Source organism: Pan paniscus, chromosome 5, assembly GCF_029289425.2.
Source record: "Pan paniscus chromosome 5, NHGRI_mPanPan1-v2.0_pri, whole genome shotgun sequence".
In the NCBI taxonomy this organism is placed as follows: domain Eukaryota; kingdom Metazoa; phylum Chordata; class Mammalia; order Primates; family Hominidae; genus Pan; species Pan paniscus.
In genome coordinates this window covers 169519236-169534314 of record NC_073254.2, presented here as the reverse complement: position 1 = coordinate 169534314, position 15079 = coordinate 169519236, and the positions used below count along the sequence as shown (strand labels likewise).

At 38.8% G+C, this 15079-nt stretch overlaps 1 protein-coding gene across 1 annotated transcript in view; it reads left to right on the top strand.

The window, feature by feature from the left end:
• Positions 1-11378, top strand: part of PPIL4 (peptidylprolyl isomerase like 4) — a 49210-nt gene extending 37832 nt beyond the window's left edge. The window contains exon 13 of the mRNA XM_003811521.4: positions 3411-11378. Coding sequence (XP_003811569.1) covers positions 3411-3662 — 252 coding nt within the window. The 3' untranslated portion in view covers positions 3663-11378. The remainder of the gene's footprint in view (positions 1-3410) is intronic.
• The last annotated feature ends 3701 nt before the right edge of the window (positions 11379-15079 follow it).

The window sequence follows — 15079 nt, the reverse complement described above, 5'->3', positions numbered from 1 at the left end:
GTATATTAAATTTTAAAAAGTTTTGTACTTTGATTTAATGATATAGCTACATTAATTTTCTCTTCTTTCTAATAAAACTCAGCATCAGTATTTAAGATTTTAATGGCCCCCCGATTTTTTATTTTGTTTTTTATTTTTTAAAATTCATTAAAGAGAATTTTCAGTACTAGACAAATTTCAGCTATAGTTCATATTTTCCTGTTTGTCGGTGTTTTGCTTAGTGAGTCTAGTTTCCCAAGAGTATTTTAACTTATTTCTTCAAATTCTTTGTTTTTTATTGAGTAACTAGCCTTACTAATCAATTCGAAAACGTTTGTTTAATTTTCCACCTCATGTCTTAATTCCAGAGATGGTTTTTGTGTTGTTGAGGTTTGGGTTTTACTGGGGTTACAGGAAATGAGTATTCAGCTGGGGGTTGCCTTGCTGAGAAGTATTCATGCTGGTTGTCAGTTTTCCACTGGGGTTTTCATAGTGTTTGTATTGTTGACTGTACTTTTGCTGTCATTTTAGTGATTTAATGTTATCTTGGTGACTAAGATTTAACCAGATCTTTGATTTAGTCCCAGAGACCTGAGCAAGGATAGCTTTTAATTAGATTAGACTTTTTTTGATTGCTTATTTCAAGTCATTTGCTAGGTTAATTGCTTTAAATTGGCCATTTTGTGTTCTTCGTTTTTTCTTTTCTTTTTTTGCCACATGGTAGTTTAATCATCTTGTCTTATGTTTTAAATGTATAAATAATATAACTTTTAAAAATTCATACTGGAAAGGACCTAGAGCTTATCTAATTCATTTATCTCACTTTAGATATGAAGATACTGATCCCACAGGCCCTTAGGCCTTTATAGTGGGAGAGCTAGAATTTTAACATTTATTTGGTTCAGTCAGGTGTTGGATTTTTTCCCCATTATTCTGTACCACTCCCCCCTTTTTAATTTTGGATGTCAAGTTAAATTATCTCCAACCTGGGCAGATCTCTTGAGTCTCAGTTTCCCTATTTCTAGAATGAGGATATTGCACTCCTAAAGCTCTTAGCACTGTGTTAGCATGTACTTGGAGGATCTCCTCTTACATGGCTTCATTCAGCCACTTTAACTTTTCCCCTTCATACATACAGGGCTCATTTTTCCTTGCTTTTCAGTTTTCACTTACACTACTTTCATTAGCCTTCTTGCAGCCCATTCAGACCCAAGCTCACTTACCCTTTGAGGCTCATCTGAAATCCTAACTTCTCCATGAAACCTTCTCTAATTATTCTAACCTTAAGAGTACTTGTTCGACACATCTCCTAAATGTCAAAGACTATTTGAACCCAGATCTACCTGACTTCAAAGCTTGTGTAGCTTTGAAAACTACTCCCAAGTAGGAGTGATTTTAAAGTTTCAGTCCAATTCAAATATTCAGCTTCCTCAAATTTTTAAAAGAATGAAGTGCTACATAATCTTTTATCTCTTCTATTTTAAATACTCAAAGCACTTAAGTGCCCATTTGTATAATAACATACTGAGGATTTTATAAATTTATACATCAGCCAGCAGTCTTGGCATTTTAAAAGTTTGTCTCAACCAATACAGAAATAAGTACAAGATGTACAGATATAATAGTATATGAATATTTCTATTTTGTATATGTTATAGGAAGCACAAAAATTCTTTTATCTCAGAATGTCATATTTTACTAGAAAATTGATGGCAAAAGGCTAAACCAAAATGCCTACTCATTTTTTCTACCTCAGGGACTCTTATAATATGACAAGAACTATTGGGATTGTGTGGAAAATCACAAATCAGTTTATAATACTGTATTCCACACTGTGATTATTACTATAACAATCCTGTTACATCTGTTTTCACACACTGTCAAACTCAAGGTGTACAGTATCTAGACAGTATATGGAATAACTAATAATTTGCTTAAAACCCAGTCCTTAACCATGGGTATTCATCACTCTGAATTTTAAGCCTTGACATTTATGTGTGCTACAGTGGTATCTGGTGATAGAGTTGAGACCCTTGGGAGTTTAGTCCTTAGAATTTTCCTTTCCTTTGGGCAGTCTGAAGAAAGTTAAATTTTACAAAGTATCTCTTGAAAGAGCATTGGCTGTGGTCTAAGAGTAGAATTAAATGTAGCAATTTTATTATCTTTGGGGCAAAGGATTCTACCAGTGTTTAAAAACTCATTTTAAAGAAATACAGTAATTTTGACATAAGCCTAATCAGCTGAGTGAGGTGGCTCATGCCTGTAATCCCAGTACTTTGGGAGGCCGAGGTGGGAGGGGATCACTTGAACCCAGGAGTTTGAGACCACCCTGGGCAACATGGCGAAACCCCGTCTCTACAAAAAAATACAAAAATTAGCCAGGTGTGATGGCACATGCCTGTGGTCTCAGCTACTTGGGAGACTGAGGTGGGAAGGATCGGTTGAGCCTGGGAGGTTGAAGCTACAGTGAGCCATGATCGTGCCACTGCATTCCTGCCTGGGAGACAGCAAGACCTTGTCTCAAAAAAAATTCTCCTGTCTAGCTTCTGTGTTTCTAAACATGGAAGATGTACTTGAACATCTAGAGAGGAACTGTTATAAAATAAAACACTTTAAAAATTAATTGCTCAGACCCAAGTATACATTATCCATTTTCTTTTTTCGAGATGGAGTTTCGCTCTTGTTGCCCAGGCTGGAGTGCAGTGGGGCAATCTTGGCTCACCGCAACCTCTGCCTCCCAGGTTCAAGCAATTCTCCTGCCTCAGCCTCCCGAGTAGCTGGGATTACAGGCATGCGTCCCCACACCTGGCTAATTTTGTATTTTTAGTAGAGTTTCTCCATGTTGGTCAGGCTGGTCTTGAACTCCTGACCTCAGGTGATCCATCCACCTCAACCTCCCAAAGTGCTGGGATTACAGACGTGAGCCACCGCACCCAGCCTCCATTTTCTTATTTAAGACTTACTGACTTGTCTAAGATCTCTTCCTGCTAAGTTATTTCAATGATATCTTCTTATAGGATTCTTATGGGAATTTTAGTAGTTTCATTGCAGATCAATAATGGGACCACGTTTTGGGGGAGTGAAGGGTGGGGAGCTGGGAATAAGACTATACATAATCAGAATTTTTGATATTGCAGATTGCTCTAAAGACATGTTCTGATTTCAGTTGAGCTATTTCAGTTCCATATTTTTGAAGCTGATCCTTCGTTTCAGCCAAAATAGTAGATACAAATCAATGACGTTGTTAAACCTTTTTCTGAATTATTTTATTGCTTTGTAATTTACAAGATTCTTGACATTAGTGGTAGTGTTCACATTTAAGCTGTTATAACAGCCTTCTAATGGTAGACTTTTCTAAGTTTTATTAATTGAAAATGCCCACAAAATGATTATTTTACTGATTCACTTGTAACTCCCCCTTCCTTTGACAGGATATCTATAGAGAAATGGGGTTTGGTCACTATGAAGAAGAAGAAAGCTGTTGGGAGAAACAAAAGAGTGAAAAGAGAGACCGAACTCAGAACCGAAGTCGTAGCCGATCTCGAGAGAGGGATGGCCATTATAGTAATAGTCATAAATCAAAATACCAAACAGATCTTTATGAAAGAGAAAGGAGTAAAAAGAGAGACCGAAGCAGAAGTCCAAAGAAGTCCAAAGATAAAGAAAAATCTAAGTATAGATGAAAGATGAAGAGGCAGAATTGAGAGGCTAACATATTTACTCTTGTCTAACTTAAGAGTGCCAGGAAAGCAGATGCTTAGATTTTGTGTCAAAGCTTGTTATTTTTTTCATACTAGGATTATGGTCTTTAGATTAATACTGATTATATAGAGCACGGAAAGATAAAGAATTGAACATTTTCTTTGTATACTTTTTTACACTAATTTTATTGTTATACATAAATGGTAGTCTTCATTTTTGAAGTCTTACATTTTCACTCTTTTTTTAATGAAGTATTTCATACTACAAAAATACATAAACGTATATATAAAGGGATAATAGATGTGAATATCTGTGTACTCATCAGCCAGCTTAAGATACAGATGTTGTCGACATTTTAGAAATTCCCTAAGGCCCTCTCCCTCTCAAATAATTATTTGGAATTTTGTGTTTGTCATTTGCCTATTATAGTTTTACAACATACGTATGTATCTGTAAGTGAAATGTTAATTTTGTATGTTTCTGAATTTTATATAAATGGCAAAATGTTTACTTCTGTGACTTTCTTTCATTTTTATTGCTATATAGTATTATATAAATATACTACAACTTATTCATTCTTGATGGACATTTGAGTTTTGTTTATTTGTTTTTGCTGTTGAAACAATGCTGCTGTGAACATTGTATCTAGGAGTTATATTGCTTGATATATTGATAAAATAATGCCAAATTTGTGTTCTGAAGTGGCTGTACTAGTTTATACCTCTGTTGGCACTGTGAGTTACCTTTGTTTCATAGCATCTCCAACACTTAAGTTCAGACTTAAAAATTTGCCAACCTAGTGGATGTTAAGTGGTATCTACCTGTGATTTCCAGCAAGATTACTGTTATCTCTGTTCTTCCATGTGTAAGATGTCATTTTTTTTCCTGGCTGCTTTTAAGGTTTTCTATCACTGGTTGTAAGAAGTTTGATTATGATGTGCTTGCTGTAGTTTTTTTTTTACGTTTCTGCTGCTGCAGCTATTTTACCTGTGGGTTTATGGTTTTCATAGAATTTGGAAATTGGGGGGCATTTTTTCTTCTATTATGGTTTTCTCTCTGCTCCTCTCATGCTTCTCCTGGGGCTCTGATGGCTTGGATGTACGTTAGGCCCCTCAGAATTTTCTCCCAGTGTGCTGATTCTGTGCAGCTTTTTAAAAAGCCTTTTTCTCTCTGTGTTTCATGTTGGGTACTTTCCAGTGCTGTGTCCTCATTGTTTATTAATCTTTCTGTCTAAAGTATCTAATTTCCTTTTAATCGTATCCAGGTATTTTTCACCTCCGACATATTTTTAGTCTTTAGAATTTCTATCTGGGTCTTTATCTCCCATGTGCCTCCTTCACATGCTCATGCCTTCCTCTATTTTTTTTTTTTTTTAACATCTGGAGTGTATTGATAATAACTGTTTCAGTGTGCTTGCCCATTCTGTCATCTGCATCATTTCTAGTCTGTTTCTATTGATTGATTCCCACCCTACCCCAACCCCCACCCTGCCCATATTGGATTGTAACTTCCTTCATTACATGCCTGGTAATTTCTGTTTTTAATATTGGGTGCTGGAGTTCTTTTAAGTATCTTGAACTCTGTTTGGGGACATAAAGTTACTTGGAAACAATCCGATCATTTTATAGCTTGCTTTTAAGCTTAATAAGACAGGACTGGGACAGCCTTTAGTTTAGGGCTAATTTGACCCACTATGAAGGTAATACCGTTCTGAATAATCTTCCTGGTTACATGGTTTCTGCATTCTGTCTGTTGGGAACATGAAATATTCTGAGCCCTATTGAGCTCCCAGTTGTATCTCCTGTTTCTTACCTCACATGCATACACTGCTTGGCGTTTAGCTGAAGACTTAAGGGAAACCCAATATTCTGCCCTGCAAATCTTACCTTGGCTCCCCTAAATTCTCTACCCAGGGAGGTTCCCTTCCCTAGCCTTAGTGCCACAGCTTAGAAACCCCATGTAGAAGCTTGCACAATTATAGGGCTTTCTTTGTTTTCCATCTCTCAGGAGTCACTGTCCTGCACTGGCTTTTGTCTAACATCTGAAAAACTTCCTTGTATACATTTTATATAGGTTTTAGTTTAAGGTGGAGAAGGTAAATCGTGCCTCTGCTACTCCATTTTGACTAGAGTGGAAGTTAACTTTGTATTTCCTAAATGTTAATGAGGCTGAGCATCTTTTCCCATGTTTATTATTCATTCCTTATTGCTCTCTGAAAAGCTTGTTTCATGTCTTTTGCCCATTTATATAGTAGTAGATTGTTGTCTTTTTATACTTAATAGATTGTGGATACTAAGAATAAGTTAAGGAGTGCTGTCTCTCTCTCCTTCCCTCTGTCTGTTCTCTTGGAAGAAAAGAAAAACATTTAAATTAATCTGTTCCTTAAAAGCTGGATAGAGCTTGCCTATAAAATTGTCTGAACTTTGCATTTTTTTGTGAGAAAATTTCTTAACTATTGATTAGGTTTCAAAAATTATAGAATTATTAGCCTTTCTATTTCTTTAATGTTAGTCATTTTTATTACATTTTTCTGGGAATTTGTTTTCATTGAAGTTTTTATTTTTTGATAGCATTGCGCATAGTTTAGCTAGATTTTTCTATCCTGCTTTGTTGATGAATGTCCTTATGTTTTAGTGTGTCTCATAAACAGCATATAGCTAGATGATGATGATTATTATTACTATTTTGAGACGGAGTCTCACTCTGTCACCCAGGCTGGAGTGCAGTGGCGCAATCTCAGCTTACTGCAACCTCCACCTCCTGAGTTCAAGCGATTCTACTGCCTCAGCCTCCTGAGTAGCTGGGACTACAGGTGCTTGCCACCAGGCCCGGCTAATTTTTTTTTCTTTTTTTTAGTAACAGGGTTTTCACCATATTGGCCAGGCTGGTCTGGAACTCCTGACCTTCTGATCTGCCCACCTCAGCCTCCCAAAGTGCTGGGATTACAGGCATGAGCCACTGCACCTGGCCAATTATTTTTAAATCTAATCTGAACTTTAACTGGTTAGTTGAGTGCATTTTTATGTGTACTGATGTATTTGCATTTATTCCTTACCACCTTATTTTGTGCTTTTTATGTTTTTTTCTTCCACTCTTTTTTTTTTCTTTTGGAATCAAAAATGTTTTTTAATTCCACCCTCACCCCTCTGCCCCCTCTTCTTTGTTTTGGGGGAATTTCCTTGGAATATTACATCCGTACTTAAAAAGTATAATGTTATATCTTTATCTTCCTCTCTAATTGAGAGTCTTGGAACTCTCCAAGTCACCCCTCTTGCAACTTTCGTGTTAAAATCATTCAGTATTTTACTTATAGCTTGTGATTTTTCACCTTAAAATTAGACCTTGAGCTGGACTCAGTGGTGCACACCTGTAGTTCTGGCTCCTGAATGGCTGAGGCCGGAGGATCCCTTGAGGCCAGGAGTTAGAGGCTGCAGTGCACTGCGATTGTGCCTGTGACTAGCCTCTGTACTCCAGCCTGGGCAACATAGTGAGACACCATCTGTTAGAAAAAAAATTAGACCTTGTGATTATTACTGTTTTTGTACAGATAATTGTTGGTTTAGATTTACTTTATATGTTAGAAGTGTTTGTTTATTCATTATTCTCACATCTCAGACCTTTCACCTAGGATAATTTTCCTTTCTGAAGCACATCTTTTGATGTTCCTCTAGTGACATCTGTTGATGGCAAACTCTTAGTTTACATTTATCAAAAGTATTTTCAATTCATTCTATAAAGTTGATTTTGTATGTACATAATTCTAAGTTGAGGTGTGTCTTTTTTTCCCCCAGTACTTTGAAGAATTAGTCTACTATCTTTTTACTTTTGTTACTACTGAGGAGAAATCTTTTGTCATTCCAAATGTCATTCTTTTGGATATAATGTGACTTTTCTTTCTGATTGCTTTTTTGCTGTGGTTAAACTTTCAATTTTGAAATCAGTTGTAGATTGGCATGCAATCATAAGAAATAATACAGAGAGAACCTGTGTACCCTTTGCCTAGTTTCTTCCAGTGATACCATCTTGTAAGATTCTAGTATGGTATCACAACCAAGATGCTGACATGGACACAGTGGAGATACAGAAAATTTCCATCACTACAAGGACCCCTCTTGCTGTCCTTTTATAGCCACGTCTACTTCCCTGCCACTTCTGTTTTCTCCTTCACCTCTGTCAACCACTGATATGTTCTCCATTCCTATAATTATGTCATTTCAAGGATTTTATATAAGTGGAATTCTGTATTATGTAGCCTTTTGGGGAGCCACTCATAATCTGGAAATACATAATCCCAAATGCCATGATCATGAAGGTTGAAACCCTGATAATCATAATCCCAAATATGTAATTCTGGAAAGAATAATTTTAAAAACCTTTAAAAGATATTTATTTACATTTTGTTTGTTTGTTTGTTTTGAGATGGAGTCTTACTCTGTTGCCCAGGCTGTAGTGCAGTGGCACGGTCTCAGCTCACTGCAACATCTACCTCCCAGGTTCGAGTGATTCTCCTGCCTCAGCCTCCCAAGTAGCTGGGACTACAGGTGTGCGCCACCACGCCCGGCTAATTTTTGTATTTTTAGTAGAGATGGGGTTTCACCATGTTGGCCAGGCTGGTCTCAAACCCCTGACTTCAGGTTATTAACTTTTTTTTTTTTTTGAGATGGAGTCTTGCTCTGTCACCCAGGCTGGAGTGCAGTGGCACGATCTTGGCTCACTGCAAGCTCTGCCTCCCGGGTTCACGCCATTCTCCTGCCTCAGCCTCCCGAGTAGCTGGGACTACAGGCACCCGCCACCATGCCCAGCTAATTTTTTTTGTATTTTTAGTAGAGACGGGGTTTCACTGTGTTAGCCAGGATGGTCTCGATCTCCTGACCTCGTGATCTGCCTGCTTCAGCCTCCCAAAGTGCTGGGATTACAGGCATCAGCCACTGCACCTGGCTGATTATTCACATTTTTAAAAGAGGATTTGAGAAATACAAACACAGGCCACTTTACACAATAAAATAGGCAACAATAACATACGTATGTTTGCAAGCATAAGCAGTTCTCAGCTCTACTAATGACAGTCACATGGGTATGACAGTTATGAACAGATGAGTGGTATTTATAAAGAAATAGGTCAAAAAGGGAAATGTATCAATGCATAGCCCTGTGGTTGGTAATTGTGTATGCTCAGCTTTATAACTGCAGTCATTTGAAATACTTTAAGAACAACCAGTGTCTTCCACCGGCTTCACTCAGATGCTAATCTCTGGAAACACTTGCACAGACACACTCAAAACACTAATAAGTTTCTAGGTGTTCCTTAATCCAATCAACTTGACACCTAAAATTAAGTCCCAAAGAACACCTCTTATCAACTCAGCACCCATACATACCTCCTTAAACCGTACTTAATTTCCAAATAAAGACAATGAGAAAGTTGTAGTTCTACCTATCATGATGCCAGTATCCTCTGATTGTGATTTTTGGGATTTTAGACATTATGGATTTTAGATTAGGCATTTTGATCTTTTGGGATTTCACCATTCAGGATTAAGGTGTTCGAGATTGTGTCTTACAGGATTATAAACCAAACCCCTTTTTGGGATTGGGTTTGTTTCGCCCCAGTCAGCCTTATTCTTCAGAGATTCTTCCAGTTTGTTGCTGTATCAATAGTTCACTTTTATTTTATTTTGTTTTATTTATTTATTTGGGATGGAGTCTCGTTGCCCAGGCTGGAGTGCAGTGGCGCCATCTCAGCTCACTGCAACCTCTGCTTCCTGGGTTCAAGCAATTCTTCTGCCTCGGTCTCCCTAGTAGCTGGGATTACAGGCGCGCACCACTATGCCTGGCTAATTTTTGTATTTTTAGTAGAGACGGAGTTTCGCCATGTTGGCCAGGCTGGTCTCGAACTCCTGACCTCAGGTGATCCACCCGCCTCAGCCTCCCAAAGTGCTAGGATTACAGGTGTGAGCCACTGTACCTGGCCAATAGTTCACTTTTATTGTTGAGTAGTATTTCATGGTATGAATATACTGTAGTTTGTTTAACCATTCACCCATTGAAGGACATCTGGGTTGTTTAGAGTTTGGGACCATAATGAGTAAAGCTGCTGTTAGTTTCTTTGTGAACACAGTCTTCATTTCTTCTGGATAACTGCCCAGTAGTGCAGTTGTTAGGTCATACGATAATTGCATATTTAAAGAAACTGCTGAACTGTTTTCCAGGGTGAGTCAGACTGCTTTACATTCCCACCAAGAACATATGGGCGATCCACTTCATCCGCATTCTCAACAACATTTAGTTGTGTCTCTGTGTTTTATTTTAGGCATTCTGGTAGGTATATAGTGATAGATATATAACTTACTCTGGTTTTAATTTTTATTTCTTTAATTGGTAATGTTGTTGAGTATCTTTTCATGTACTCATTTTGCCATCTGCATATCCTGTTAGGTGAAATGTTACTTTATATCTAATTGGATTTTTAGGTTTCTTTTATTTTTGAGTTTTGAGAGTTCTTTATGTATTCTACATACTAGTTCTTTGTCAGATGTTGCTTGCAGCTGTTTCCTCCGAATATATAGCTTGTCTTTCTTTTTTTTTTTCTTTTTTAAGACAGTCTCGCTCTGTCACTCAGGCTGGAGTACAGTGGTGAGATCACAGTTCACTGCAGCCTCAACCTCCAGGGCTCCAGCAATCCTCCCACCTCAACCTCTTAGTAGCTGGGACTACAGGTGCCTGCCACCACAGCCAGCTAATTTTTTTTTTTTTTATTATTAGTGGAAACGAGGTCCCTATGTTGCCCAGGCTGGTCTCAAACTCCTGGTCTCAAGCAGTTCTCCCGCTTTGGCCTCCCAAAATGCTGGGATTACAGGTATGAGTCACCATGCCTAGCCTCCAATGTATGGCCTGTCTTTTAATAGAGTTTTGTAGAGTACAAGATTTTAATTTTTCTGCAGTTTATCAGTTTTTCCTTTTATGGATTGTGCTTTTGGTGTCAAAAGTAAGAACTCTGCCGAGCACTAGCTTCCGAAATTTTTCTCATACTTTTAATTTTTTTAAAAAAATTCTCTAGTTTTACATTTAAGTCTGTGATCCATTTTGAGATTTTTTTTTTTTTTTGACTTATGAACATCCACTTGTACTGGGACTATTTGTTGAAAAAGGTCTCTGGCTGCTTTTAAGGTTTACCTTTGTCTTCGGTATTCTAGAATATTCCACTATAATGTGTCTAGATAGGGATTTCCTTTATCTTTCTTGTTATATCCTGTGTCTGATGGCTTAATGTTTTTTATTATTCTGGAAATTTCTCTGCCATTTTTTCTTCAAATAGTCTCTCTCCACATTCTATCTATTATTTCCTTTTGTAATCTTAGTCAGTTTTATGTAAGGCTTTCTCCTCTTGTTCTTTGTATCTTAACTCATATTATCCAGATAGTTTATTCTGAATAATTGTTTTAGGTCTATATTCCAGGTCACCTACTCTTTTTCACATAAGCCCAGTCTCTTATTTAACCCATCCACTGAATTTTTAATTTCAGTAATTTTTTGTTTTTGGAGTTCTGTTTGATTCTTTCTTGAATTTGCCTGGTTATTTTTGATTTTCTGTTGTTCTTTGCTCATTTATTTCCACTCTGTTTTATTTACATAATTATATTGTTTCTGATAATTCCAGTATCTTAATTTCTTAAGAATTAAAAAAGTTTTCCTGCTGACCCTTGTGCGTACTGGCTTATTTCCTTGTGTGTTTCAGATTTTTTTCCCCTTAAATTGGGAGGACATACTTTGGGACTCCCAAGGTATCTAAAATGAAGATGCTTTTCTCCAGAGAGGATGCATATTTACCTTTCAGACTCCAGGTGATGCAGTCACTTGGGGCCACTTTCATTTGTGGCTTGGAATTTCCATGTGCAAGCATAATGTATTTTTGAACCCTAGACCTTGATGAAAGTTGACAAAATATCAGGGAAAACATATCTAGCATTAAGATCTCCCATCTATACCCCCATCATTGCAGAACTGGGTAAAACGCAGGTGTTGTTTTTTTTGTTTTTTGTTTTTTTGAGATGGAGTCTTGCTCTGTCACCCAGGCTGGAGTGCAGTGGTGCGATCTCAGCTCATTGCAACCTCCGCCTCCACCTCCTGGGTTCAAGCGATTCTCCTGCCTCAGCCTCCTGAGTAGCTGGGACTACAGGTGCCTGCCACCACGCCTGGCTAATTTTTGTATTTTTAGTAGAGACGGGGTTTCACCATATTGGCCAGGCTGGTCTCGAACTCCTGACCTTGTGATCCGCCCGCCTCGGCCTCCCAAAGTGCTGGAATTACAGCCGTGAGCCACCGTGCCCAGCCTTAGTGGTTTTTTTCCTAGCCCAGTCTTTCTCTGACGAACTTGTTTTAGGTGAGCTCTTCTATTATAGTCTCCTGGCTTCATGTGAAGATCTTAGGCTCAGCTTCCCAGTTCTCTTTTAGGTCCAAAGCCTTGTCTTTATAAATATCCCTCATCACTGTGACCTGAAGTCCTTAGTCCCCAGCTGTGCAGGCAGGGGCATCCTGGCTAGTGGCCTGTTTACCATTTTGTTAATATATTTGTGAGTCATGAGGAATTTCCCTGTCTTGCAGTCTCATCAGTGCACGTAAAAGTATGATTGCTGGCTGAGTGCGGTGGCTCACGCCTGTAATCCCAGCACTTTGGGAGGCCGAGATGGGCGGGTCACCTGAGATCAGGAGTTCAAGACCAGTCTGGCCAATATGGTGAAACCCTGTCTCTACTAAAAATACAAAAAATTAGCTGGGCGTGGTGGTGCATGCCTGCAATCCCAGCTACTCGGGACGCTGAGGCAGAAGAATTCCTTGAACCCGGGAGGCGGAGGTTGCAGTGAGCTGAGATCACACCATTGCACTTCAGCCTGGGCAACAAGAGTGAAACGCCATCTCTAAATAAATAAATAAAGTACAATTGCTGTAATTTATCCAGCAATGTGGATGTTGTATGGAGGAGGTGGGAGGGGGCGGTTACAATTCAGAATATCTAGTTCACCATACAGCTAAGAGCAGTTGTCTCCCTGCTATTGTACATAATTCTTAGCCATGAATAGAAAACATTTTAAATACATAAGAAACTATCACTCTGAATATAGAAAAATACATACTGTTCATACAGAAGATTCTAAAATGTAGTCTGAAAGAATGAATGCGCAAGGGAGAAATGTTGGTTGCAGGTGATGGAGCAGTGAGAGGAAATAACCTCCTCACACCCGAAGCTTGATTCAGTAGATCCAGTGGGAAAAACCAAAGTAGTAAAAATGTTTGAACCTATCATTGCAAGGCAAAACTCTCCTTAATTGCAAATGCTGCAATTAAGAGGTATGAGAAACTGGTTTTAACAAAGATGTGTGTACAGAAACGTAGTGTTCATCACGTATCCTTGATTAGATACAGCGCAGTCTTGGCTTCATGATACTACTACTAATCTACGGTAAAGTGGCCATGTTTCCTATTTCTTCTCTTTTGCTTCTCTAGGTTTTAGGTGAACTCTTAAAACCAGTCTCCATTTATATATTCTACTGGCTTTTGCTAACCTGTCCCCGCAACCCCTCCCCCGGAAAAAAGATTGAGTGAGCTGTTGGTAGTCAGATATTTTTTAAGTTAAAAAGCTGTTTGGGGCTGGGTGTGGTGGCTCACCTGTGATCCCAGCACTTTGGGAGGCTGAGGCAGGCGGATCACCTGAGGTCAGGAATTCGAAACCAACCTGGCCAACATGGTGAACCCCTGTCCCTACTAAAAACACAAAAATTAGCTGGGTGTGGTGGCAGGTGCCTGTAATCCCAGCTACTCAGGTGACTGAGGCAGGAGAATCGCTTGAACCTGGGAGGCGGAGGTTGCAGTGAGCCGAGATCGTGCCATTGCACTCCAGCCTGGGTGACGAGTGGAACTGCATCTCAAAAACAAAAAACTAAACAAAACAAAACAAAACACCAAAACTATTTGGAGCCTAACATTTCTCAGTTATTATAACTTCACTGTAAGGTTTCAGCTTAATCTTTCTTACCAGTTGAATTTTCAAAGATTTTGATCAGAACTATTAAAGGCTAAATAAAAGAAACTTTAAATACACTCAGCAATCATACTTTTACAAGTGTCTTTTAATAAATTAGTTGCTTTTTAGTTACTGAAAAACATATTTCATCTTGGTTTTCCACTCATCATAAAAACATTTAATCTTAAGTTTGACATTTCTTACCCCATCTAGACTGAGTCACAAAGAATGCATAATAGCTAGTAAAATCGAAATCACAGGAACCTTACCTTTCAGTGGCTGTTGCTATGAAACCATGTTTTGATGGGAAATTTGAGAGAACCCTGGGCTTCCTGTTATTAAATGACAGATTGTGGAGATCCCCTTGATTTTTGAAACTCTTTTTTTTTTTTTTTTCAAGACGGAGTCTTGCTCTTGTCACCCAGGCTGGAGTGCAATGGTATGATCTTGGCTTACCACAACCTCCGCCTCCCAGGTTCAAGTGATTCTCCTGCCTCAGCCTCCCAAGTAGCTTGGATTACAGGCACCTGCCATCATGCCCTGCTAATTTTTGTTATTTTTAGTAGAGACGGGGTTTTACCATGTTAGCCAGGCTGGTCTTGAACACCTGACCTCAAGTGATCTAAGAGCCTCAGCCTCCCAAAGTGCTGGGATTATAGGCATGAGCCACCACACCCAGCCCAGAACTCTTTTTAAAGCAAGTCATTTTAATTACTCTTCTGCTAATGGGAAAATCTATATTCTTACCTTATTTTACCCACACTCGACTACTAGTTAGGCTTAATTTTGCTAGGGGCACTGTCAAGAGTTAACAATTTTATGTTTTCGCCTCCTCTGCTATTCTTTGTTCATTGAATGGGCAGATGAGCAGGGTTTTTGAGTGATGTTTTTATGGGCAATTAAAAAGTTGTATTGGCTGGGCACGGTGGCTCATGCTTGTAATCTCAGCACTCTGGGAGGCTGAGGCACTGATACACCTCAAGTGGATCACTTGAGGTCAGAGGTTTGAGATGAGCCTGGCCAACATGGTAAAACCCTGTCTCTACTACAAAAATTAGCCAGGTGTGGTGGTGCACACCTGCAATCCCAGCTGTTTGGGAGGCTGAGGCAGGAGAATCACTTGAACCCAGGAGGCGGAGGCTGCAGCGAGCTGAGATCACGTCATTGCACTCCAGCCTGGGCAACAGAGCGAGACTCAGTCTCAAAAAAAAAAAAGTTGTATTGCTGTTATTTACTTAAATGAGTAGAGTACTAGGAAGCTGGACACACATAAAGGTTGCAAATACAGTATCATTCTAGCAAGAGAGTTTGTGTAGAAAGAGAAGTTAGGTAATGCTTCTTTGTTGCTATGAATCTACAACAAGACCAGTGACCTCTGGC